Source organism: Sinocyclocheilus anshuiensis, unplaced genomic scaffold (assembly GCF_001515605.1).
Source record: "Sinocyclocheilus anshuiensis isolate Anshui unplaced genomic scaffold, SAMN03320099.WGS_v1.1 scaffold115, whole genome shotgun sequence".
NCBI classification, from domain to species: Eukaryota; Metazoa; Chordata; class Actinopteri; order Cypriniformes; family Cyprinidae; genus Sinocyclocheilus; species Sinocyclocheilus anshuiensis.
The window spans coordinates 2163663-2188590 of record NW_015548219.1 but is presented as its reverse complement, the minus strand read 5'-3'; the positions used below and the strand labels follow the sequence as shown (position 1 = coordinate 2188590).

Sequence of the window (24928 nt, the reverse complement as noted above, 5' to 3'; positions counted from 1 at the left end):
CAACGGGTCATGGGTTACGTGTGTGTTTATTAGTGTTTAGCTGATGGATATTTGAATTGAGGGGAATTTGATAAAAACATGAAAATAATGGTCAAATTTAATGAACGAATGGCATTCATCATTGGGGCACAGGTAAATTTATGTATACAGGTACATCTCAAAAAATTTGAATATCATGATTTGCCTGACAATCCTCTCAAGTCTGCGGTTATCCCTTTTGCTGGTGCACCTTTTCCTACCACACTTTTTCCTTCCACTCAACTTTCTATTAATATGCTTAGATACAGCACTCTGTGAACAACCGGCTTCTTTAGCAATTAACTTTTGTGGCTTACCCTCCTTAGGGTGTCAATGACTGTCTTCTGGACATCTGTCAATTCAGCAGTCTTCCCCATGATTGTGTAGCCTACTGACCCAGACTGAGAGACCATTTAAAGGCTCAGGAAACCTTTGCAGGTGTTTTGAGGTAATTAGCTGATTAGGGTGTGACACCTTGACTTTCCAATATTGAACTTTTTCACAATATTCTAATTTTCTGAGACACTGAATTTTGGGTTTTCATTATCTGTAAGCCATAATCATCAAAATTTCAAGAAATAAAGGCTTGAAATTTTCACTCTATGTGTAATGAATCTATATAATATATGGGTTTCACTTTCTGAAATGAGTGACAAAAAATATTGACCTTTTTCATGATATTCTAATTTTTTTAGATGTACCTGTAGTAGCATCTTTTATAAATGCAGTTCAAAGCGCTTCATATGTCAAAGTATGAAAACTTAAAAAAAGAACACAAAAACAACAATATTATTAATAATAATGATCAAGGCAAGTTTATTTATATAGCACATTTCATACACAATGGTAATTCAAAGTGCTTTAGATAAAAGGAAGTAAAATAATCATAAAAAATTATCACAATAATAAAACATGGAATTTAAAAACTTTTAAAATGGTTTAAAAATTGATTTAAAATTAATTTAAAACAGTTAAAAAATAGAAAATGATTATATATAAAATACAGTGCAATCAGTTCGGATGTAGCACAGTGCTCATTCAATAAATGCACAGCTAAACAGATGAGTGAGTGGTCTGTTAGGTTTATATTCAGTGAGCATATCTGCAATGTATTTAGGTTCTAGGCCATTGAGTGATTTATAAACGAGTAAAAGTACTTTAAAATCAATCCTAAATATAACTGGAAGCCAGTGTAAGGACCTGAGGACTGGTGTGATATGCTCAGATTTTCTGGTTCTTGTCAGAATCCTGGCAGCAGCGTTCTGGATGAGCTGCAGCTGTCTGATGGTCTTCTTGGGAAGGCCGGTGAGGAGACCATTACAATTGTCCACCTTGCTGGTGATAAAGTCATGAAGAAGTTTCTCTAAGTCTTGACTGGAAACAAAACATCTAATTCTTGCAGTGTTTTTGAGATGATAGTTTGCTGATTTAGTTACTGCTTTGACATGACTACTGAAACTAAGGTCTGACTTTAGAATCACACCAAGATTCCTGACTTGATTTTTAGTTGTTTGACCCCTAGAGTCAAGGTATGCATCAAAACAACAACAACAACAACAATAATAATAGTTAATCAATTAATTAAAAACACTTTAATTTTAGATATTGGAAAAGCAAATAAAAATGGAATACAGTGGCATAAAGCAGGCCTATATTATTCAGAAACTAAAAGATCTTCAGGAGCTTTTTAAAAATAAATATTTAAAGGCTATTTTTTATTTATTATTATTATTACTATTATTATTATTTTATTATTATTATTATTTAACATTTTTGAGAATTGATGGCTTTTTAAAAAGCAGGTTCACACCAGCTGTGATACTTTGTAAATAAATAAATTTAAAACTAGGATTTGGATCACATTTTGACAGATGGTTAAAAAGCAAATAAATGGAAAAGCAAAAATAAGATAAGATAAATGTAAGATAAAATAAAATAATAAAGGATAATATAAGGAATACAGTGGCATATATTATTCAAAAACTAAAATAAAGTTTTTCAGGTGCATTTTAAAAATGTGACTATTTTGATCTTGTCTACATTTAATGAAATTTTAGTGACTTTTTTTTTACAGATTTTGCAACGTAATGGCTTATAGTGTAATTCTTTACATTGTATGGTGCAAACAAACAAACAATGATTTGGGTCACATTTGGAAGGACAGTCAAAAATGCATTAGTGTTAGTGCATTTAGTACTTTAAAAAACAGTAAAAACCTTAAAATCAATCCTATGCTTACATGGCGACCATTTTAAATGAACTAAAACAATATGTAAGGTAGACTCTCTTGGATGCATGAATCAATTTCTTAGCATCCACCAGTGATGAGAAGCAAGGACTTTGTACGAAACAGTATTAGTAAGACTTAAAACTCAGTTCATTATCTAAAGTAACACCATCACAAACCCACACCACATCTGTGCTGGCATTTGCAGGCACATCTTGACAGCCACAGCTTTTTTGCCTTGTTCAACTGTCAGTTGTCTCGTGAAAACCAATCATCGCCTTCAAAAACCTCAAGACAGGCCTTACCAGCTGCAAGAAAAGCAGGTCACACAAAAACCAGAAGCAATTTTCAAGTAATCAAACAAAATTTGGGTAGATCTGCATCTGCAGTCTTAAAAATATGGGAGCGAAAAGTATTGTTGAATTATATTGCAGAAATAATCAGGATAGTATTTTCAACCATATACCAAAAAAAAGGGGGTTGGAATAGCATTATAGGTGTTATTTTATATTTTGGTGTTCCTTTTGTACATTATTTGATCATGCGATATGGTGCAGAGCTCCCTGAACTCTCCGCCTCTCTTTATCTTCTCCCTAGCTGTAAATTTGTATGGTTCAGTGTCATAAAATATGGAGCTGCAATAAATCTCTTAGTAACCACCAGTGCAAATTTCAGCAGCCACTAAATGTCCTTCCTGTTTCTTTGCTCCTCCATTTATGAAGTCACCCTTCATCATAGTCTACAGTACATAGACTCTGATCACCACTGATATCGCCCTGCCTTACTCCGAATATCAATACTTGTGTAATATAAGAACTTCTGATTCTAAATATTAGCCTATTATACTTGTATTTATAATTTGGGTAACTTTAGTACTGTTTAAGCTTGCTTTACATACAAAATTATAGATTTTCTAGCAATTTACAATGTCTTTTTTTGTTGTTGTTGTAAAAACATGGAACATGTTAAACTTGTTTGTGAAATCTGTTTATTTACTTAGCAATACTGCCACCCTGAGACGAAACTGTGACGCCCTACAATAAAACCTAAACTGGCCTCAACACTGGAAAAGTGAAATGGACATTAAAAGTATAGTGGGGAAATTCCTTATTATTATTATTATTTTAATTTAAGGTTTTATATTGTGCTCTTATTGATGGTAAAACTAGGTTCTAAAAGATTTTAGAGTATTCATTCTATTTAAAAAAAAGTCTAAGCGGAACAGTGTTACTAAACCGACTTTCATTAATCAATCACTGTTTTATATTTATGTTAGTACTCATTTCTGTCTGTTCAAATAATGTGTGCGCATGTGACGTCACAACGCCTTTGAAAGACTCGTGGACGTTGCGCGCGCGGGTGAAATAAACCTGTATATAAACAATCATATTTAAAAGACATTCAGTCTCGTTTATATTCCGCATTACGTGTATATAAACTACAGCGAATTAGAAATCTAATAATAAAACTGTCCTGCTATTTAAAAACAACCAGTATGGGAAACCAACGACTCACAGTGCCATAAAACGCTATTGACAGCCTGTTTGAGTCGCGCCCTGTGTGCAAACACAACGACATGGTTATGACACCAACAGCGCCCACAAGGAGGAAGTAGCCTACACTGAGCAAGTATCGATAGTTTACGTGATGAGTTAGCTTTTGGTAGTAGTGTATTTTTTTGTATTTTTAGAAAATAAAACACGAAACGAGTTTGTGTGCGACACAAACATAGCACGTCCATCGTTTTGCCGCTCTTGCGCTCGGCACGCGCAACAGGTGTATGGATCGGCAGTGACTGCGTCATGAATTATTCATGAGATGCTTAATGAGCAGCTGGGTATGAACTCTGCTCAGGCTCGAAGTCGAAAGTCAGTAGTTGTAGTCCACGAGCGTTGGAGAAAGTCAGTGGGGGTCCCACCTGCGTGCCTACCGTTCTCTATCGTCTTGTGGACACCCCTAGCCTAAATGAAAAATAAAATGTCACCTTTGGTGTCCCCTCGCTTTTTTTCCGAAAAGGAGGTAGCCAAACATTGCACCAAGGAATCGTGCTGGGTGTTGTTAGGGACGCGCGTCTACGATGTGACCGGGTTCCTTCGGATGCACCCGGGCGGGGAGGCGCTCATCCTTCGCGGCTCTGGCAGGGACATCAGCCGCGAGATCGAAGGACCCCCACACCGGCACTCGGAGAACGCCCGTCGGTGGATGGAGCAGTACTACATTGGTGAACTCGACAGAGACAGCACAGATGAAGATACGGAGGTGAGTCCGAAATAGCAACAGAAAGTTACTCAAGTAGTCACACGCACTATTTTAAGGAAGTTTAACTATAAGAGAGGCAATAGCCTATCTTAAGATGTCAATCTTTGGTTCAGGAACTAGGCTTCATTACTTCAAGCAAACAGAGCCAGAAAGGGACTTAAGGAGGAAGCTTGGTGCGTAAAGATTCTTAATAGTCATCATGACAGATTTGAATTGATTTAAACTTTCATCTGAGTCGGATCTTTTTAATAAATCTGTGGAGTTCGTTCACGATTCGAAGTGAATCGGTCCGAGCGCTTCTCCACTCACCGACTCACTGAATCGAGAAATAAAACATACTGTAAATATGTTTACGACTTAAGTGCATGCTCAATTTATCGTTTATTATTAAAACATGAAAAACGTTTTGCCGTGTCTGTGTGACAGAAATTAATTTTAGTAGGCCATTGCAGTAAATGTAGGAATTATGTTCTAAATGACTGAACAAACTAAACTGGGACTCATAAAATTACAAGAAACATTATTATTATCATATTTAAGAAAAAACAAATAGAAGCAATATATGCTACGTACTTTTTTGTATGCATGTTTAAGAACAAATCACATGCCACGCCGTTATGTCACACGTGATGACGCAATTATCGGCAGGTCATAAAAGAATCACCGAATCAATTTTTTTTTAATAAAGTCGGTTTTATAAACTCCTTTGTTTTTACCAGAGATTTTTTTTAACCAAAGTAATATTTAAAAACCCTTTGATAAGAAACGCTTAGATTATTATCGTGATATTTGTGCGTCGTGTCAGCAGGTAGATATTCCACTGAGGGCTCTTATTAGATAAACAAGCCTTCTGTGCTTGCCTCTCCTCTGTCACTCCCCAAAGAACAAGCGGAGGGAAGGACCAGGTATCTCAGCTTCCAGTTCCAGCTTTATTTATTATTTTCATTTTATTGTTAGTTTTATTCATATCTAGTCATATAATCAAAACTGTTAGGTATTGACAGGATTTTATTGCTATTATGCCTGTAATAAACATCTTGATATGAGGCATGTACTGGCTACAAGCTCAAAGTGCAGAAGAAGGGTGGATATTTCAGAATGTAGAATGTGTAAATGAGTGTGTGTGTGTGTGTGCATGTTTATGTGGTTTATGAGGACACATTTGTATAATAACATGGGTATGACATAGGTATTACAACGAGAAGGTGATTTATGAGGACATTTTCAGTGTCCCCGTAATTCAAAAGGCTTATAAATAATTCAGAATGAGTTTTTTTGAAAATCTAAAAATGCACAAAGTTTCCTGTGAGGGGTAGGTTTAGGGGTAGGGTTGGTGTAGGGCAATAGAAAATACGGTTTGTACAGTATAAAAACCATTACGCCTATGGAGAGTCCCCATAAACCATAAAAACAAACCTGTGTGTGTGTGTGTGTGTGTGTGCGTGCGCGAGTGAGAGAGAGAGACACAATCAAACCGGTCTGTCTTGTCTATGCAGTGGCATAAACTCCAGCACGACCCACAACAAAATAGCTAAGCAGGAAAACTTCCATGCCACTTCAGGTTTCACAGAGTACTGTCAGCATTCACATGAAAGGGTTCACATGAAGTATCATTGCAATTAATGGTCACTCGACAATTTCATATTCGTTAATGAATGAAATCAAGCTTCACTCATTTGCTGGTATCTTGTACCATTTCAACTATACATGTGTATAAAATAAGGGAGTGTTAAAAGTTGCATTGTTCAATGTTGAGTTGTGATTGGTTAGAAATTAGCATGCATTCAAATTTCTGGACGACCTGACTCCAAGACACTAATGTTACCAAACATTTCAAAGTAATTGCTTCAGCTAATATCAGGTTATTCATAGAAAATTCACTGTATACATTATTCAGTTTCACCTTTTTATAGCAGATTATTAAGAAGCTGCATGTTTATTCGACTAATTATAGTACAACTTTTCAGGTTTTCTGCACTAGAAACCTGTAAATATGCGGAAAACGTATTAAGGAAATATATCAAGGGATTTTAAAATAGTGTTTTACAATTGATTAATTTCAACTAATTACATTAAAATTAATGTAATTTAAAATGTAATGATTTTATTTTTTTTGCAATTAATATCCAAGTCATTTTTAAAATGTAGTAATCACTAACGACTAGAGAAGTCATGCAAATTAATTTGTCAAAAAGTGTGGGAACTCTGACTTATAATTCCCGAATATAAAACCAAATGCTTTTAAGAACGGATTACATCATTAATTATTTCTAAACTCTCATTGCTGTAATCATTTAGCATGTTTGTTGTAAAGCAGGAGTGTGCTTGTATGTGATATAGTGAATGTATTTTTGGGATTGCGTGAATTTGAGTGCTTCAGAAACATTGCAAATTGTGGCCTATATTTGATGCTGAGTTTAACTTTGAGGCTTGAGTGACCTGTCCTGAATGTTAAAGTCATTTCTCCGCAGCTTGCAGTGTAAACAGTCTGATCCTTTTAATAGTGTGAGGACTTGAATCCCCACCACTCAACACAAGGGCTTGACCTGAGACATTGCTTGTCTATATTTCCACATAGTTTCACAAGCACATTTTAACACCCTCAGGTGATAAATGCTGCTGTAGTACAAAGTATTTTTTTTTTTTGTAGTGAGTCATAGTGATTTCAAAATCACTTAAGTTAGAGCTAATTATTGAGTTACTAGTGGTTAAGTATTTTTTTTAAAGTTTTATCTATAATTCAGTGCAAAATATCAACTACATTTCTCTCAAAGATTGAAAGTGTATTTGTCTCATGGGATTATCTATCTAGGCGATTTGCAATTTTTTAGACCTTTGGTGTCTGATATCAGAGTATGGCATACAAATTTAAATGTAAAATTCCTATTAGTTATTGAGTAACCAATGGCAAGAATTTTTCTTTAAGTGCTTTTATTTTATGACTATTACACTGCAAAATATCAAAAACAGAAGCAAATTTTAGAAGCAAGGAATTTTTTATCTTTAGATCTTTGTTAATCTTTGATCTTTTTAAGAAAAAAGGGTTTTAACAGAACAACTGTTTTCAACATTAATAATTATCAGAAATGTTTCTTGAGCAGGAAATCAGCATATTAGAATGATTTCTGAAGGATCACGCGACACTGAAGACTGGATTAATGATGCTGAAAATTCAACTTTGCATCACAGGAATAAATAATATTTGAAAATATATCCGAATAAAAACGGTTATTTTAAATTGTAAAAATATTTCACAATATTACTGTTTTTACTGTGTTTTTGTTTAAATAAATGCAGCCTTGATAAGACTTTTAAAAAAACATAAAAAAGAAAGCCCTACGAATTTCTGCCTTACGTTTGATTGATTTTCATGATAGAGCATTATAAATGTTAAAGATTTATCAAAGAGAAGACAGCCCTAAACCAGCTCGATCTTCAAAAGTTCAGTAAAATTTTATCATGCTCATCATTTTTTTTATTGTTTCTTTTTTATGACACACTCATTTTCAAAACAAGCTCCTCCTTGAGATCTTTAAGCCCATTGATTGCTGTTTGTTCCCACTAAGAAACAACAGTGATTCATGATATTAGTCACATACTCCTTTTTAATCTGAAAAACTGGCTAGACCTGCTATAAACTTTGAAAACTTAAAAGTATTCATAGTATTAATGCATATGACATTGCAAGGACAAACTCAAAAGGCCTTAGTCAGGCAGCTAAACAAACATACAAGAAATCTGGGGGTACGTCTGTCTCTTTTCCTAATTGATTGCTCGTGAAACCAGCTGGACCTGATGACTAGGTGCAGGGGCTGTAGTCCATTTGCTCGTATCTAGTGAGGGTATGACAAGGCGATGACCTGTTATGGGCGTGCTGCCAGTGATGTAATGACACAATGGTATCAGGCGGTTCCACTTCTTGAACAAGCATGAATTTGAATGAGGAGAACGAGATAAATGGATGAGTGAATGTCTAGGTAAATAGCTGTTAGGGTTCTGGATATATTAATTGTACTTTATGAAACACATGCCCTTGTGACTGTTAGTTACCTTGTAACTAGAATGGTAAGATCGTTATGATCACTATTGTAAAGCAAGGCATCACTTCAGTTCATAACTCTGTACAGAGGTGAAAGGACAAAGGCTTCTTTAGCACCTTTATTTACATCACTCAGACGTTTTTCGTGGCACGTAGTGGTGTCAGCTCAAGTAGCGCCCACATTCCCACTCCCAAATGCTCTGACACATGCACAATTGAATTTATGACTTAAGGTTGGATTATTGGGTTTATCTTAAGCTTCAGGTTTATTTCCTATTCCATTTACAGAGATATTATGCTGTATAGGACTAAAAAGATATAAGGAATTTGATTAACTTCTCATAATTAGAAAAAATACTTCTTACTGGTCCAGATTCTTCATTTTGAACCAAAATTATCTTGTATTTCTTCATACTTGTGCTATTACTTGCATTTGTGTTATTTTATAGTATATTTGTTTTCATAATTTTTCATCTAAATGATTTGCAGATACAAATTAGGCCATAATTATGCTCATGTTATGGCTGATAACTGATAGATTACAGATATTTTTAAATCATAGGCCTACTATTTTGTCTAAATAAATTACAATTGAAATACTAAAATCAATTATTATAAATGCTAAACAAATTTAGGCACAGCATTATACTGTACAGTGTGGAAAAGTGCATATTCATTTTGAGATTAGCAAAAGACAACATTTAATAACAGTTTATTGTTTTTTTCTAAGACTAAATAAGTGTCAGAGAATGGAAAAGGTTGTAAAATGTAAATGTGCATGCTTATTAATTTTATTTTTTACAATTATTCAAAATAATAAATATGATACAGTATAAAATGTATCTAATATTGACTTATAACTATTATGGTACCAATATGTACCAATTCAGCTGATGTCAGGGCGTATGTTTCAACCAACTACCTGCTGTATTTTCCAGCTAGTTTTCCTTCGTGATTGACTGCAAACTCTGGTCTGAAAACGTTCCATTTAATATGTTTTATTCAAAAATATGTCTCAATACAAAAGTAAATTGGCTTGATATAATAGAAGTCAAATTTTAGGCTGTAGTTCTAGTCCATTTGAAACCTTTGGTGAACGTCTCACCAAGTCAGAGTGAAATGGTTTAGTTGCCTGTTAATTTTTGAGAAGAACGTACAAGGCAGAGGCATGAATCTCTGGAATGCTTCCTTTCTGAGGATATGAATCTCATTTCTCCTTCAATAGCCTTTTTGTTTTCCATGGCTTCAGCCACAAAGCAGCATGCCTACCTTCACCAAGGGCCATCTTGGTTGTGAATGCTCAATACAGTGAAATTCACTGAAATTCCTTTCATAATATTGTCTCGTGGTTGTGATAGAACCTCGTATTGGATCAGTATAGTTAATGCTATAATCCAAGTATGCCTATAACCACAAGGCTGTAGGATGAACAGGTATCCTCTGGTGTGAGAAGTGTTTACTGCCGGCTGCTATGCCGACAGGGATGGCCTCAGTACTTAGTTGCTCTAGTGTCATCAAACCTATTCGCCTTATAACCCTCCATTCTCTTTCCCCAAGGAGGCTGTGTCAGACTGGCGAATTACACCTTGGGAACGCAAGGCATTTGGGAGCCGAAGGTCCAATTGCAGGAGGTGCTTAGAAGTTGTCACTGATAGATTATAACGTAGGTGACTGATAGATTATATGCAGATGGTTCGGTCACAATCGGTCCCTAAGGTAACTAAGGTTTGCTTGCTCATTAATTGCATCAAGTTACCAGACGGTCCCCAGGAGAGGAGCATGCTGGGTACAAGACTCATAATCCTGGCGTCACCAGGAGACACTTGTTTCCATGGCTCTGGGTGGAACCCTGGGACCCAGAAAAGCTGTCAACGTAGTAAAACGCACAATATGGCTAAGGTTGGTTTTAAATGCCTTCCGGAGACCGACAAACTCTTTGTCAGTAAGTTGAGGTACAGTAAAAGAGGGGAATCAGTGCTAAAATGTACTCCGAAAGGAACTGTTACATGGTTACTTGACTGTGCCAAAGTTCACACTGACACTCCCATGAGGCGCACACATGGTCTTGTCTTGACTAATTTAACTGCTTATAATACAATGCATAGAGAATCATTGTGCCAACTGAATAAGTGCGATTCATATAAACCCTGTCTGAATTGTGGCTTTGCAAAGGAAAAGGGTGTATTGTTCCAAAGCTGACACCGTAGAAGTTCAGCAGAGCCAACCTACACATTTTACATGGGTTTTCTGGAAAATTTTGTTGCTATATGTACAGTAACATTGTAATATTTTAAGCATATGTCACAATCACCTGTATCTTCATTCATATGATTTGAACTCCATTACTTCTGCTAGATCTCAAAGCTTGAAATCAAAACAATGTGTTACAAAGGTTCTCAAAGATACTAAGATACTAGCCAAGACAAGTTTGACCAGAGAAGGTTACATTTGGAACAATCAGGTGGTGTCATTCTTAGAACTCAAAGAATCTTTTGTAGGATCTCATTATGACTTTGGTGCTTTTGTAACTGTTATTTGAAGGGTGTTTGCCTTCAATGTGCTGATGAAGTTTCTAACAGGTTCAGCCAGTAAAGTCTTCAAAAGGGATACAAATGAGGAATGACACATCAAAGTTGGAAAACTGTGTTCAGTGTCATGGATTCTGTAGGATGTGCGTTACCCCATTCCCTATTTTTTCAAACGCATTTGCTACTCCCTTTATGATATAACTATTGGTTTTATACACTTCTTCTTATCTCATAAGATACCTGAATGATACAATTGTTCGCTGTATAGACCGTGAAGCTGAGATGTTCCTCTTTAATGGAGAAGCTAAACCTTGTTTGCCTGCTTGGAGAATATTTGGTTAGGTTGAGTATTAGGGTGCTTTCACACTAGCACTTTTGGTGTGCACCCGGGTTCGATTGATGTCAGAGTTCGGTACGTTTGAATGATGTGAACGCTGTCTTCCGAACTCGGGTGCGCACCGCTTAAAAAGGGTGGTCTGGGGTACGGTTCAAGTGAACTCCAGTACGGTTCGCTGCTGATGTGAACGCAATCGTACCAAATCACGGAAGTGAACCACTATTAATGACGTATTATTTGATAAAAATGTGTGTTTGTGTGTGTTTCACTCACTTTCCTGTCGAGCGTGACTGACGCGCTGCAAGCAGAGAGCTGTATATCTAATTTCTGTTCACCTTCAGAGTTCTTTAGGGCATTTGCAGTAAGGCAGACGTAAGTGCCGTTAACTACTGAAGCTTTGGAAACAAAACCAACGGTTCAAAAGCATAAATATAAAATTGAAGAGAGCAATGCTACGCATTTTGCCGTCTTCTCCTGCGCCTTCGTTACTAAGCAATGGGGTAAACAGCTGCTGGCTTGATGACGCAAACGAACCGCGGTTCGGACCCAAATAATATAATGTGAACACAGTCCAGCGGGGGCAGGGGGAGGGGAGAGCAATCGAACTCGGGTTCGGACCAAGCAATCGAACCAAGTGCGAAAGCACCCTTAAACTTTAAACTACAGGCATGCAGACATGTCACTATACCACATTTATAGTAGTCATTTGTATCAAAATTTCAAAATTGTTGATACTGATGTCATAGCAAAAGTGAATGAACACATTTGTGTATTATCAATATTAATGTAATATTAACAGATTGAATTAGAACAATGGCCTTTTAGTAAGTATTTCTCAATTAAGTGAATTATATATTTTAAACTAATATTTATAACTAATTGCAGGCAATAGATACAAATTAGGTAAATGTGTTTTTTTTTCTTCTGGTTTCTAAGTACTACCAATACTGTAGAAAAGAGTGGTATTACACCATTATACAAAGATTATTATACAAAGAGTGGTGGTTACACTTTTTTATCAATTGACTTTGTACCAAAGTCACAGTATTTTAACAATTCATACAATACAGGCACGATTGTACCGATTATCACACAAATTATCTCAAAATGGGAAAAAAGTGCCCAGTGTGCAGACGTAGGAGAAATGATAGTGAGTTTTGAATCTGTGAACTTTAGACGTGCTAATCCTGTTGCATGGATTTCTAATCTTCTTGATGATGCTCTTCCTGGATTGAAGGTCTTTACATGCGAGAAGGCTCTGGATCGATTAACTTTGTACGATAGGACGTTCATGTGTGCAGACCTGCTAATGAAGAAAACTTTGCACCCTTGTTTGAAGGGAGGAACCTGAAAAGTGTTATTGCATGAAGATTTATGGTCTTTTACAAGCGAACAGCCTTCACGCTTACCCTTTTCGTTATTTTTTTTTACCCTTTGCACTATGCAAATACAAGTACTTTTATTGGTTTAATGAATATTTTTGACTATCTTGATTTAAAAATCGTGTTTATTCTGTCATAATGAGATGAGAATTGACTGGTTTCAAGACGGATCATGTGAATAGTCACAAGTTACAACCTTTGCCCAACTATATCCCAGACATCTAATCTTTCTCATATCTGCCAACCCCAAGATAATAAAGCTGTTCATTGATGTTAAATTTGGCTTGGCGCTTGAGAAAAGGAATGAAGGAAAAGAGAAAAAGAGCCAGAAAATGCTTGGGAGGACTCTCAGTATCTGGCCCAGCAGGTTCCACCAGTTCTCTGGGTGATGCAGCTTACCGACCAACAACATCCCTGTTTATGGTGAGAGTGGACGGCTCTTAACTCCGCCTACCACTTTAAATTCCAGATCGACAGGTCTGGGATCAGTTTCGGCTTTGGACTGGTGTCTTTTATGAGCAAAGAAAAGCGGTTAAAAAGCCGATCCTGAACCAGCTGTGGAACGGAACGAGGCTTGAGAGGAAAGCACAAAGAAAGAGGCATTGATTTGAATGCAAAGCCTACAGATAACTCGGCATTCAAAACCTTAAAGGATTATTCTGAGTTCAGTGCACGTTAAGATCAGTTAACAGCATTTGTGCCATAATGTTGTTGATTATCACAGAAATGGATTTCCACTTGAGACATTTAAAATGGAAGTGAATGGGGCCAAGTTGTAAAAGACCGTTATAATATAATAGTATAGCCAGAAGATGGCTTTAGTTCAAATAATGCACAAGTTTTAACAGAAGAATTAAATGTAAGTCACAAACTTCACATTTCTGCTTTGCATTCCTTAAAAAACTTTGCCCTATTCACTTCCATTGTAAGAACCTCACTGTAACCTTAGTTTTTTTTAAAGAACATGAGGGACAAGTCAAAATGATTTTTTTTTTCAACATAATGTCCAACTGTGACACACTACAACCAAGCTTGTTCTTTTACATGTATGGTGTATAATGGTGGTTCATAATCTTAGAACAGTGATGCATTCAGCAACCCTTCCCTCAGTACATTTGCGTTAACATGTACTTTTGTTTAGTCATTTACATACGTTGAACAAGAAGCCAGCCTTTTCTACTTATATCACAAGCTTTTCCCATGTCTGCCCACCTCGCGAGTTATCAATTTCTTCCATCAACCGTGCTTGACATAAAACCTAAACATCCTCCACGGAGAATAAGAAAATCTTTCTACAATTATTAGAAAGAAAACAGGCGTGTTTAGAGAGATATGTGGATCTGGAAATTGGATAGGTTGACAAGGGACTTCTGCCTGCGAATTTACATAAGTGTTGCTCTGAATAACACTAATAAAGTGTTTTACATCTGCCCCAAATCAGTGCCACTTCACATGGCTGATGTTTTCGACAGCTTGGAGTAGTCCATCAGTTGCTGCCTCTTATCAGGATCAGTCCGTCCAACTGTGTATCCTGGCACCGATTGGATAATGGTTAATTATTAACTTGGAAGAACCCTTATGGGTCATGTCCCGACCACTGTTGAAACCGGTGAGGTAATGCGGCATAGCTTTTTTTTAAGCTAGCATCATTTTTGATTCCAAAGAACCACTGATTTTATCACTCATTTTGGATGAACTTCTAGAATGATGCCTGATAAGGTTGCGTCAAGATTCTTCAGGGATTCAGTTTGACCTGAAATGAATGAATGAGGTTTTTTTTTTATTTGCAGGTCAACAACCTAAATCAGAGTTGTCTGATCCTGTTCCCAAAAGGCCAATGTCCCACAGAGTTTAGCTCCAATCTGCCTCAACACACTTGCCTGGAACTTCCTAGTAATTCTGACACCCAAGGTGTGTTTAATTTAGGTTGGAGCTAAACTCTGCAGGTTAGTCGCCCTTTAGGAGCAGGATTGGACACCCCTGGTCTAAATAGACCCAAATAATGTCAGTCAGTGTGAACTTTGACCATAGCACTTTTACTCTACTGGAAACCCCTTCTCGACAAGAACACAAGCTTGGCCAGCCAAATGAAACTTAAACAAATATCTCGTTGTACAAGCATTAGAGAAGCAATCGTTCAGGTGGAAGTATCTGAACTAGTATCTGTGCTTTTATAAAGATTACCAAACATCCTCTCTTCCAGTACCTTTGTTAATGCTAAACTGATTCCAAATGTCTGCAGTTTGAGAACAATAGGGGTGTGTTTTTCCACTAGTTGGTATGTGGCTGCATTTGTTCCTACATCTTTATCTGGGGAATGTGGTGGGTTTGAGCAAATTGTGAAGAGCACTGCCTACCGTCAACATAGACTGGGAGAGTTAAGCTTATTAGGGTTTGGCTAGGTGTTGCTGATGGCCTTAGTGCCCTTTCGAGTGCATGTATCCGAGGCTCTCAACCCCATTCGACACACTGCCAGCCGTTTGGATTGTACCAGCCTGAGCTCTCTTCCTCTGTCCTCCACGCTTTTGTTCTCGCAACTCTTTCTGTATGTATGTGCGTCTCTGTCATTCAGTGTCCCGGACCCTTACTGCTCCATAAAGAAGCCTTATTGTTCACCCAGAGGAATTCTTTCAGCCCCCACCCATGCCAGTCTACATCACCGGCCTCCTTCTTGCCCTCATCTTACTAAACATTAATTTTCTGCATTTTGCCATTGAAAATCTGATTGATGACTATATTACCAATAAGAAATGTAGCAGGAACTTGCTACTTCCCTGGAATCCAGATGATCGGATGTTTCTGGATTAATTGTCTTTAAAAGAACTCATGCTCCAAGGTCGGCCAAAGCCCAAATTTAGGGTTTCCTTGACTGCCGCAATGGGATAACCCTGAAAACTTTTCACACCTGGTTCATGCAATATTATTTACGTCACTATGTAAACTACACTGTTGCTTGATTTTGAGTCTGCCAGTGCAGCTGTCGTAACTTTAGTCCAATAGATATTTGCATACCACACCGGAAAATGATACCCTCTAGGTGTAATGACTTATGACTGTATTTTCATACATTCCACTCTGTTGGTCTTCATGCAGAGCGTCAGTCCTAATCACACACTGCTTTTGCTGAATGCTTAAAGTGACCACTTCCTGTTGCTTTGTTTCCTTCCATCTTTTTCTTTCATACCAATAAGGACCATGCTATACAATTGTGGTTTCTAGACATCAGCATTCACCATTAAAAACCCTCTGTAACCACTAGAAAGGATTACTAACCTCATCCAGATTTAATTTATTCTCTCAATGTCCACTGAGAACAATTGAAAAGCCTCTCTTTTGTAAATAAGCACCCTTTTACAAGGTAATAGAATAAAATGTAGAATGGTACACACAAGATCGGTGGTGGGTTGCGTTGTGAGTGCTTTTATCATGAGACGTAGGATCATGTATGCTTCATTTGATTGCAGATTTGTTTGGGTTTAATTAACTGTGAAGAAATAGAACAAAGGCATAGGCCATCAAAATGGAAATAGGAAGTGGTTTAGTTTTGTGGTGAAATTTTTTTCTTCTCAATTTCCATGGCGAGGGTAGTCTTCGTGTTGTGGTTTTGTGGTACAGATAAAGTGATCTGATTAAATATGTCCCACTGTCTCTTAGGACAACAATACATCTCTTTGGCTATGTGACCTATTTTAGGTTTAACCCATCTTCTGACTGTGGTTCACTTTTGAATTTTTTTCCAGGGATTTCAAACCTAACCACATAACCACAAGCCATATTCACATGAATAGATGCAACCTAACCTTCTATGCAGTTCAAATTTATGATCTTAATGCTTGTTCTGTGAAATCTGTGAGGTTTAACAGATCCGCTTGCTGTTAGGACGAGCCTTTATTGCAAAGTGAAATTACTCCCATGAATTTTAACATATAAAGATAAGAACATTAATGTCAAATGGCAATTTACTCTTTACATACATTTTTAATAGTTACATTTTTATCTTAAATTTAGCTTTTAGATTTATGTCCCTCAGGGCTAAATCCTTAGTTTCATATGCATATATACATGAAATACTTTTGGAAAGTTTTTATATCCAACAGTGTGGCATGCTAAACCTGACCTGCTAATCTAGCATGATTTCAAACAGCATTTTGCTAATAACTATTATTATGATGATCTCATTTTATTTAAAATTTTAATTAATTTCACACTGCATACGATGAACTAATAAGGCAATGTTTAAAAAATAGGCTATTTAAAAATGTGAAATGTCACACAATTGAACATGTCAATTGTGCTGCTGTCTATGGAGGGTCAGAAAGCTCTCGGATTTCATTAATTTGTGTTCTGAAGATGAACGAAGGTCTTACGGGTTTGGAATTACATGAGGGTGAGTAAATAATGACAGAATTGAACTAACCTTTTAAATTCAGCCTAAGATCTTGATGTTGTGTGAAATAAAAGTGCATGTGTATGTTATGTCAACTACTTTGTTTATTTGGTGTCCAATAGCAACTTTATCCTTGGAAGCAAGAGTTTCACAGAATGAGGTTTACCATCTAGACATGATCCCTTTGAAGGCTCTTTCCCCCACAGTCCTGTTGAGCTCAAACTATCTGCTGCACCACAGATCAGAGAACTCTGATAGACCCCCAACCAGCCACCTGCATCATGGGATGATTAAACCTTAACCAATCCTACAGCTACTGTCTCCTTTGAACAACTGAATCTTGTTCTAACCCTATTCCGAGTCTCACATGTTTGTAACTAGGCCTAAAGTAACTAATTGGTCTTACCCTACCTAAGCTTTTCTAGTTTGCTTCCTTATAACCCTGAGATAACTGTGTATTATTTTGCCCTACTTTTAAGGACTTTTGCACTGTACCAAAATGCATCTCACCCTGCTTTTCCTAAAGACTTCTTCACCTGCTTTTCCTAAGCTTTAGGCTGCAGGCATATTGCACAAGAAGCTGCCAAAGTTGGCTAAATCACCTGCCAAGCAACCACACATGACTGAACCGTCACGCTCATATCTGCACCTCCACTATCCCGCTTCAGCACCCTTGTTCACCTCGGCAAAAGGGCAGCACACATCTCGTATCACATGTGCTGGTTGTAATGCAACGCACGCACACACACACCCACTAATACAACACTATTTCTGAGCTGTAAAGGCAAATGATTTGCCTGCATTCACAGTCAATTTGCAGTGGCTCTTTGACCATGAACTTAAAAACAACCCAAAAAGACATGGACTTTGTCAAGACCACATAGTATCTACTTTTTTGACAGTTTCTAAGTTTGGCACTTGGGTGCTATGTATACTATACAAATTGTTCACTTGAAAGAATGTAGTCAAGATGTCAACATGCAAGTACATGCCAGATTGAATCGTATCGTCTGACCGCTGCTTTCTAATCTGTTTTGTATTGTGCAAAAGGCCTGTCGTGCAAGTTTTCAGCAACTGCAGTGCTCTGACAGTGACTGTATCTATAACGACAACTGTTTGTTTCTAGATGCAATCCCTTGTGTATTGTCCTAGGCACTAGTTTGGAGTTCATTTTTGTGTGCGCGTTTGTGTGAAAATGGTTTCTTCAGGGTGTAAAAAATTCAAATAAAAATTGATTTTATATATATTTGCATTCTTCAGACCCGTTGATTTTGTCGGCATTCAAAACCTTAAAGGATTATTCTGAGTTCAGTGCACGTTAAGATCAGTTAACAGCATTTGTGCCATAATGTTGTTGATTATCACAGAAATGGATTTCCACTTGAGACATTTAAAATGGAAGTGAATGGGGCCAAGTTGTAAAAGACCGTTATAATATAATAGTATAGCCAGAAGATGGCTTTAGTTCAAATAATGCACAAGTTTTAACAGAAGAATTAAATGTAAGTCACAAACTTCACATTTCTGCTTTGCATTCCTTAAAAAACTTTGCCCTATTCACTTCCATTGTAAGAACCTCACTGTAACCTTAGTTTTTTTTAAAGAACATGAGGGACAAGTCAAAATGATTTTTTTTTTCAACATAATGTCCAACTGTGACACACTACAACCAAGCTTGTTCTTTTACATGTATGGTGTATAATGGTGGTTCATAATCTTAGAACAGTGATGCATTCAGCAACCCTTCCCTCAGTACATTTGCGTTAACATGTACTTTTGTTTAGTCATTTACATACGTTGAACAAGAAGCCAGCCTTTTCTACTTATATCACAAGCTTTTCCCATGTCTGCCCACCTCGCGAGTTATCAATTTCTTCCATCAACCGTGCTTGACATAAAACCTAAACATCCTCCACGGAGAATAAGAAAATCTTTCTACAATTATTAGAAAGAAAACAGGCGTGTTTAGAGAGATATGTGGATCTGGAAATTGGATAGGTTGACAAGGGACTTCTGCCTGCGAATTTACATAAGTGTTGCTCTGAATAACACTAATAAAGTGTTTTACATCTGCCCCAAATCAGTGCCACTTCACATGGCTGATGTTTTCGACAGCTTGGAGTAGTCCATCAGTTGCTGCCTCTTATCAGGATCAGTCCGTCCAACTGTGTATCCTGGCACCGATTGGATAATGGTTAATTATTAACTTGGAAGAACCCTTATGGGTCATGTCCCGACCACTGTTGAAACCGGTGAGGTAATGCGGCATAGCTTTTTTTTAAGCTAGCATCATTTTTGATTCCAAAGAACCACTGATTTTATCACTCATTTTGGATGAACTTCTAGAATGATGCCTGATAAGGTTGCGTCAAGATTCTTCAGGGATTCAGTTTGACCTGAAATGAATGAATGAGGTTTTTTTTTTATTTGCAGGTCAACAACCTAAATCAGAGTTGTCTGATCCTGTTCCCAAAAGGCCAATGTCCCACAGAGTTTAGCTCCAATCTGCCTCAACACACTTGCCTGGAACTTCCTAGTAATTCTGACACCCAAGGTGTGTTTAATTTAGGTTGGAGCTAAACTCTGCAGGTTAGTCGCCCTTTAGGAGCAGGATTGGACACCCCTGGTCTAAATAGACCCAAATAATGTCAGTCAGTGTGAACTTTGACCATAGCACTTTTACTCTACTGGAAACCCCTTCTCGACAAGAACACAAGCTTGGCCAGCCAAATGAAACTTAAACAAATATCTCGTTGTACAAGCATTAGAGAAGCAATCGTTCAGGTGGAAGTATCTGAACTAGTATCTGTGCTTTTATAAAGATTACCAAACATCCTCTCTTCCAGTACCTTTGTTAATGCTAAACTGATTCCAAATGTCTGCAGTTTGAGAACAATAGGGGTGTGTTTTTCCACTAGTTGGTATGTGGCTGCATTTGTTCCTACATCTTTATCTGGGGAATGTGGTGGGTTTGAGCAAATTGTGAAGAGCACTGCCTACCGTCAACATAGACTGGGAGAGTTAAGCTTATTAGGGTTTGGCTAGGTGTTGCTGATGGCCTTAGTGCCCTTTCGAGTGCATGTATCCGAGGCTCTCAACCCCATTCGACACACTGCCAGCCGTTTGGATTGTACCAGCCTGAGCTCTCTTCCTCTGTCCTCCACGCTTTTGTTCTCGCAACTCTTTCTGTATGTATGTGCGTCTCTGTCATTCAGTGTCCCGGACCCTTACTGCTCCATAAAGAAGCCTTATTGTTCACCCAGAGGAATTCTTTCAGCCCCCACCCATGCCAGTCTACATCACCGGCCTCCTTCTTGCCCTCATCTTACTAAACATTAATTTTCTGCATTTTGCCATTGAAAATCTGATTGATGACTATATTACCAATAAGAAATGTAGCAGGAACTTGCTACTTCCCTGGAATCCAGATGATCGGATGTTTCTGGATTAATTGTCTTTAAAAGAACTCATGCTCCAAGGTCGGCCAAAGCCCAAATTTAGGGTTTCCTTGACTGCCGCAATGGGATAACCCTGAAAACTTTTCACACCTGGTTCATGCAATATTATTTACGTCACTATGTAAACTACACTGTTGCTTGATTTTGAGTCTGCCAGTGCAGCTGTCGTAACTTTAGTCCAATAGATATTTGCATACCACACCGGAAAATGATACCCTCTAGGTGTAATGACTTATGACTGTATTTTCATACATTCCACTCTGTTGGTCTTCATGCAGAGCGTCAGTCCTAATCACACACTGCTTTTGCTGAATGCTTAAAGTGACCACTTCCTGTTGCTTTGTTTCCTTCCATCTTTTTCTTTCATACCAATAAGGACCATGCTATACAATTGTGGTTTCTAGACATCAGCATTCACCATTAAAAACCCTCTGTAACCACTAGAAAGGATTACTAACCTCATCCAGATTTAATTTATTCTCTCAATGTCCACTGAGAACAATTGAAAAGCCTCTCTTTTGTAAATAAGCACCCTTTTACAAGGTAATAGAATAAAATGTAGAATGGTACACACAAGATCGGTGGTGGGTTGCGTTGTGAGTGCTTTTATCATGAGACGTAGGATCATGTATGCTTCATTTGATTGCAGATTTGTTTGGGTTTAATTAACTGTGAAGAAATAGAACAAAGGCATAGGCCATCAAAATGGAAATAGGAAGTGGTTTAGTTTTGTGGTGAAATTTTTTTCTTCTCAATTTCCATGGCGAGGGTAGTCTTCGTGTTGTGGTTTTGTGGTACAGATAAAGTGATCTGATTAAATATGTCCCACTGTCTCTTAGGACAACAATACATCTCTTTGGCTATGTGACCTATTTTAGGTTTAACCCATCTTCTGACTGTGGTTCACTTTTGAATTTTTTTCCAGGGATTTCAAACCTAACCACATAACCACAAGCCATATTCACATGAATAGATGCAACCTAACCTTCTATGCAGTTCAAATTTATGATCTTAATGCTTGTTCTGTGAAATCTGTGAGGTTTAACAGATCCGCTTGCTGTTAGGACGAGCCTTTATTGCAAAGTGAAATTACTCCCATGAATTTTAACATATAAAGATAAGAACATTAATGTCAAATGGCAATTTACTCTTTACATACATTTTTAATAGTTACATTTTTATCTTAAATTTAGCTTTTAGATTTATGTCCCTCAGGGCTAAATCCTTAGTTTCATATGCATATATACATGAAATACTTTTGGAAAGTTTTTATATCCAACAGTGTGGCATGCTAAACCTGACCTGCTAATCTAGCATGATTTCAAACAGCATTTTGCTAATAACTATTATTATGATGATCTCATTTTATTTAAAATTTTAATTAATTTCACACTGCATACGATGAACTAATAAGGCAATGTTTAAAAAATAGGCTATTTAAAAATGTGAAATGTCACACAATTGAACATGTCAATTGTGCTGCTGTCTATGGAGGGTCAGAAAGCTCTCGGATTTCATTAATTTGTGTTCTGAAGATGAACGAAGGTCTTACGGGTTTGGAATTACATGAGGGTGAGTAAATAATGACAGAATTGAACTAACCTTTTAAATTCAGCCTAAGATCTTGATGTTGTGTGAAATAAAAGTGCATGTGTATGTTATGTCAACTACTTTGTTTATTTGGTGTCCAATAGCAACTTTATCCTTGGAAGCAAGAGTTTCACAGAATGAGGTTTACCATCTAGACATGATCCCTTTGAAGGCTCTTTCCCCCACAGTCCTGTTGAGCTCAAACTATCTGCTGCACCACAGATCAGAGAACTCTGATAGACCCCCAACCAGCCACCTGCATCATGGGATGATTAAACCTTAACCAATCCTACAGCTACTGTCTCCTTTGAACAACTGAATCTTGTTCTAACCCTATTCCGAGTCTCACATGTTTGTAACTAGGCCTAAAGTAACTAATTGGTCTTACCCTACCTAAGCTTTTCTAGTTTGCTTCCTTATAACCCTGAGATAACTGTGTATTATTTTGCCCTACTTTTAAGGACTTTTGCACTGTACCAAAATGCATCTCACCCTGCTTTTCCTAAAGACTTCTTCACCTGCTTTTCCTAAGCTTTAGGCTGCAGGCATATTGCACAAGAAGCTGCCAAAGTTGGCTAAATCACCTGCCAAGCAACCACACATGACTGAACCGTCACGCTCATATCTGCACCTCCACTATCCCGCTTCAGCACCCTTGTTCACCTCGGCAAAAGGGCAGCACACATCTCGTATCACATGTGCTGGTTGTAATGCAACGCACGCACACACACACCCACTAATACAACACTATTTCTGAGCTGTAAAGGCAAATGATTTGCCTGCATTCACAGTCAATTTGCAGTGGCTCTTTGACCATGAACTTAAAAACAACCCAAAAAGACATGGACTTTGTCAAGACCACATAGTATCTACTTTTTTGACAGTTTCTAAGTTTGGCACTTGGGTGCTATGTATACTATACAAATTGTTCACTTGAAAGAATGTAGTCAAGATGTCAACATGCAAGTACATGCCAGATTGAATCGTATCGTCTGACCGCTGCTTTCTAATCTGTTTTGTATTGTGCAAAAGGCCTGTCGTGCAAGTTTTCAGCAACTGCAGTGCTCTGACAGTGACTGTATCTATAACGACAACTGTTTGTTTCTAGATGCAATCCCTTGTGTATTGTCCTAGGCACTAGTTTGGAGTTCATTTTTGTGTGCGCGTTTGTGTGAAAATGGTTTCTTCAGGGTGTAAAAAATTCAAATAAAAATTGATTTTATATATATTTGCATTCTTCAGACCCGTTGATTTTGTGTCGCTAACAACCAGTGAATGTTAATTATTGAAGTGTTAATTCCCCTTTCCTCTTTTTCCTTTTGCTTTGTGTGTATTTCCAAGCTAATGATTGGCGTGGCTCATTGTAAACCGTGAAACACCCCAGCAGTCACGTATGCATATTGCGTGCTGGGTGTGTAGGTGCAATAAATCGAAATGACCACTTGATATGGTACTGTATTTTTATAAATTGTTGTATGCGTTATTTAAGCTGCAAGTTAAGCATTAAAGTGGATGTTATTTTGAGTGTGACAACAGCACGGACTGACTCGGTGTTCGAATTGTGTCAAAGCTCTTGGGGGGTCCCCCTAACCAGCCCCCACCCCCTCACCCCCTACACAAAAAATAAATAAATAAAATAAAATAAAATACAACTTTATATACATATGATGTATATTTTTTGTCTTGTCCTTGTTATCATTGAGAGAACCTAATTCTAAGATAAAAGATTATTTTACGATGATCCGTGAATTAGGTGTACCAAACAATCACTAAGCAAAGAAGAATTAAATAAGTCTCTTAATATTAACTTCTTGTTTATTGAACTGTTGTATAAAAATCAATATCACATTTGTGATTTAAAAAAAAAAAAAAAATGGCACTCTGTGATATTGATCAACTATATGAAATGATATAAATATATACATTTTCTGCCCCCCATATCTTGAATTTTGGGAGCATTCTACATGCGTTTTATTATATTGAATCATGTGAAAGAACACACTCTAAATGAGCATACGGTCTAGCTAGTGTTTAAGCACTCATAACTCCTCTTATAATCAATGAAGCTGTCCATACACTGTATGATAAATGAATCTCTAACTTGCATCGTACGTACATCTGCACTTTGTTGTTTATGATGAGGGAATTCGCAAGTTTCAGTCTGAAAAAAAAAGAAAAAAACTCTGGAGTTTCAGCGATGCATGAAGAATATGATGTAACATAAGCAGGTCTAAATTTAATACAGCAATCGAAACTTTATAAGTTTCGAACACTGGACTGACTCTGAGTGAGCTTTAGCTGGTGTTAGGGCTGGGCGATTTTCCCGATTTTATCGATTAATTCGAATTTATTGTTCTGACACTATTTAATTTTTTAGAAATCGAGGAATCGCGATTTTGAATAGAAAGATTACCAAATGTTAGAATAAGAAAATATGCCGGTGATAACAGTAAAGAGAAAAGAACGATCCAACCACATGTCGGCGCACGTGATTAACCGCTCACGTGTGACGCGCTCTGTGAAGGACTATAAATTTAGCGCTAGGAGTCATTCACACAGCGCTTTTGTTTTGACAAAGATGCGACGCGGGCAGTGGAATAGGTAAAACATGCAAGACGATGGGAGTGAACTTATTTTAAAGGGGTCATATGATGCTATTTTAAAGATCATTATTTTGTGTATTTGGTGTAACAGAATATGTTG

The 24928-nt window shown here is 37.3% G+C and overlaps 1 protein-coding gene across 1 annotated transcript in view; it reads left to right on the top strand.

Moving 5' to 3' along the window:
* Positions 1-4084: 4084 nt before the first annotated feature.
* Positions 4085-24928, top strand: part of LOC107654164 (fatty acid 2-hydroxylase-like) — a 32823-nt gene continuing 11979 nt past the window's right edge. The window contains exon 1 of the mRNA XM_016441131.1: positions 4085-4504. Coding sequence (XP_016296617.1) covers positions 4211-4504 — 294 coding nt within the window. The 5' untranslated portion in view covers positions 4085-4210. The remainder of the gene's footprint in view (positions 4505-24928) is intronic.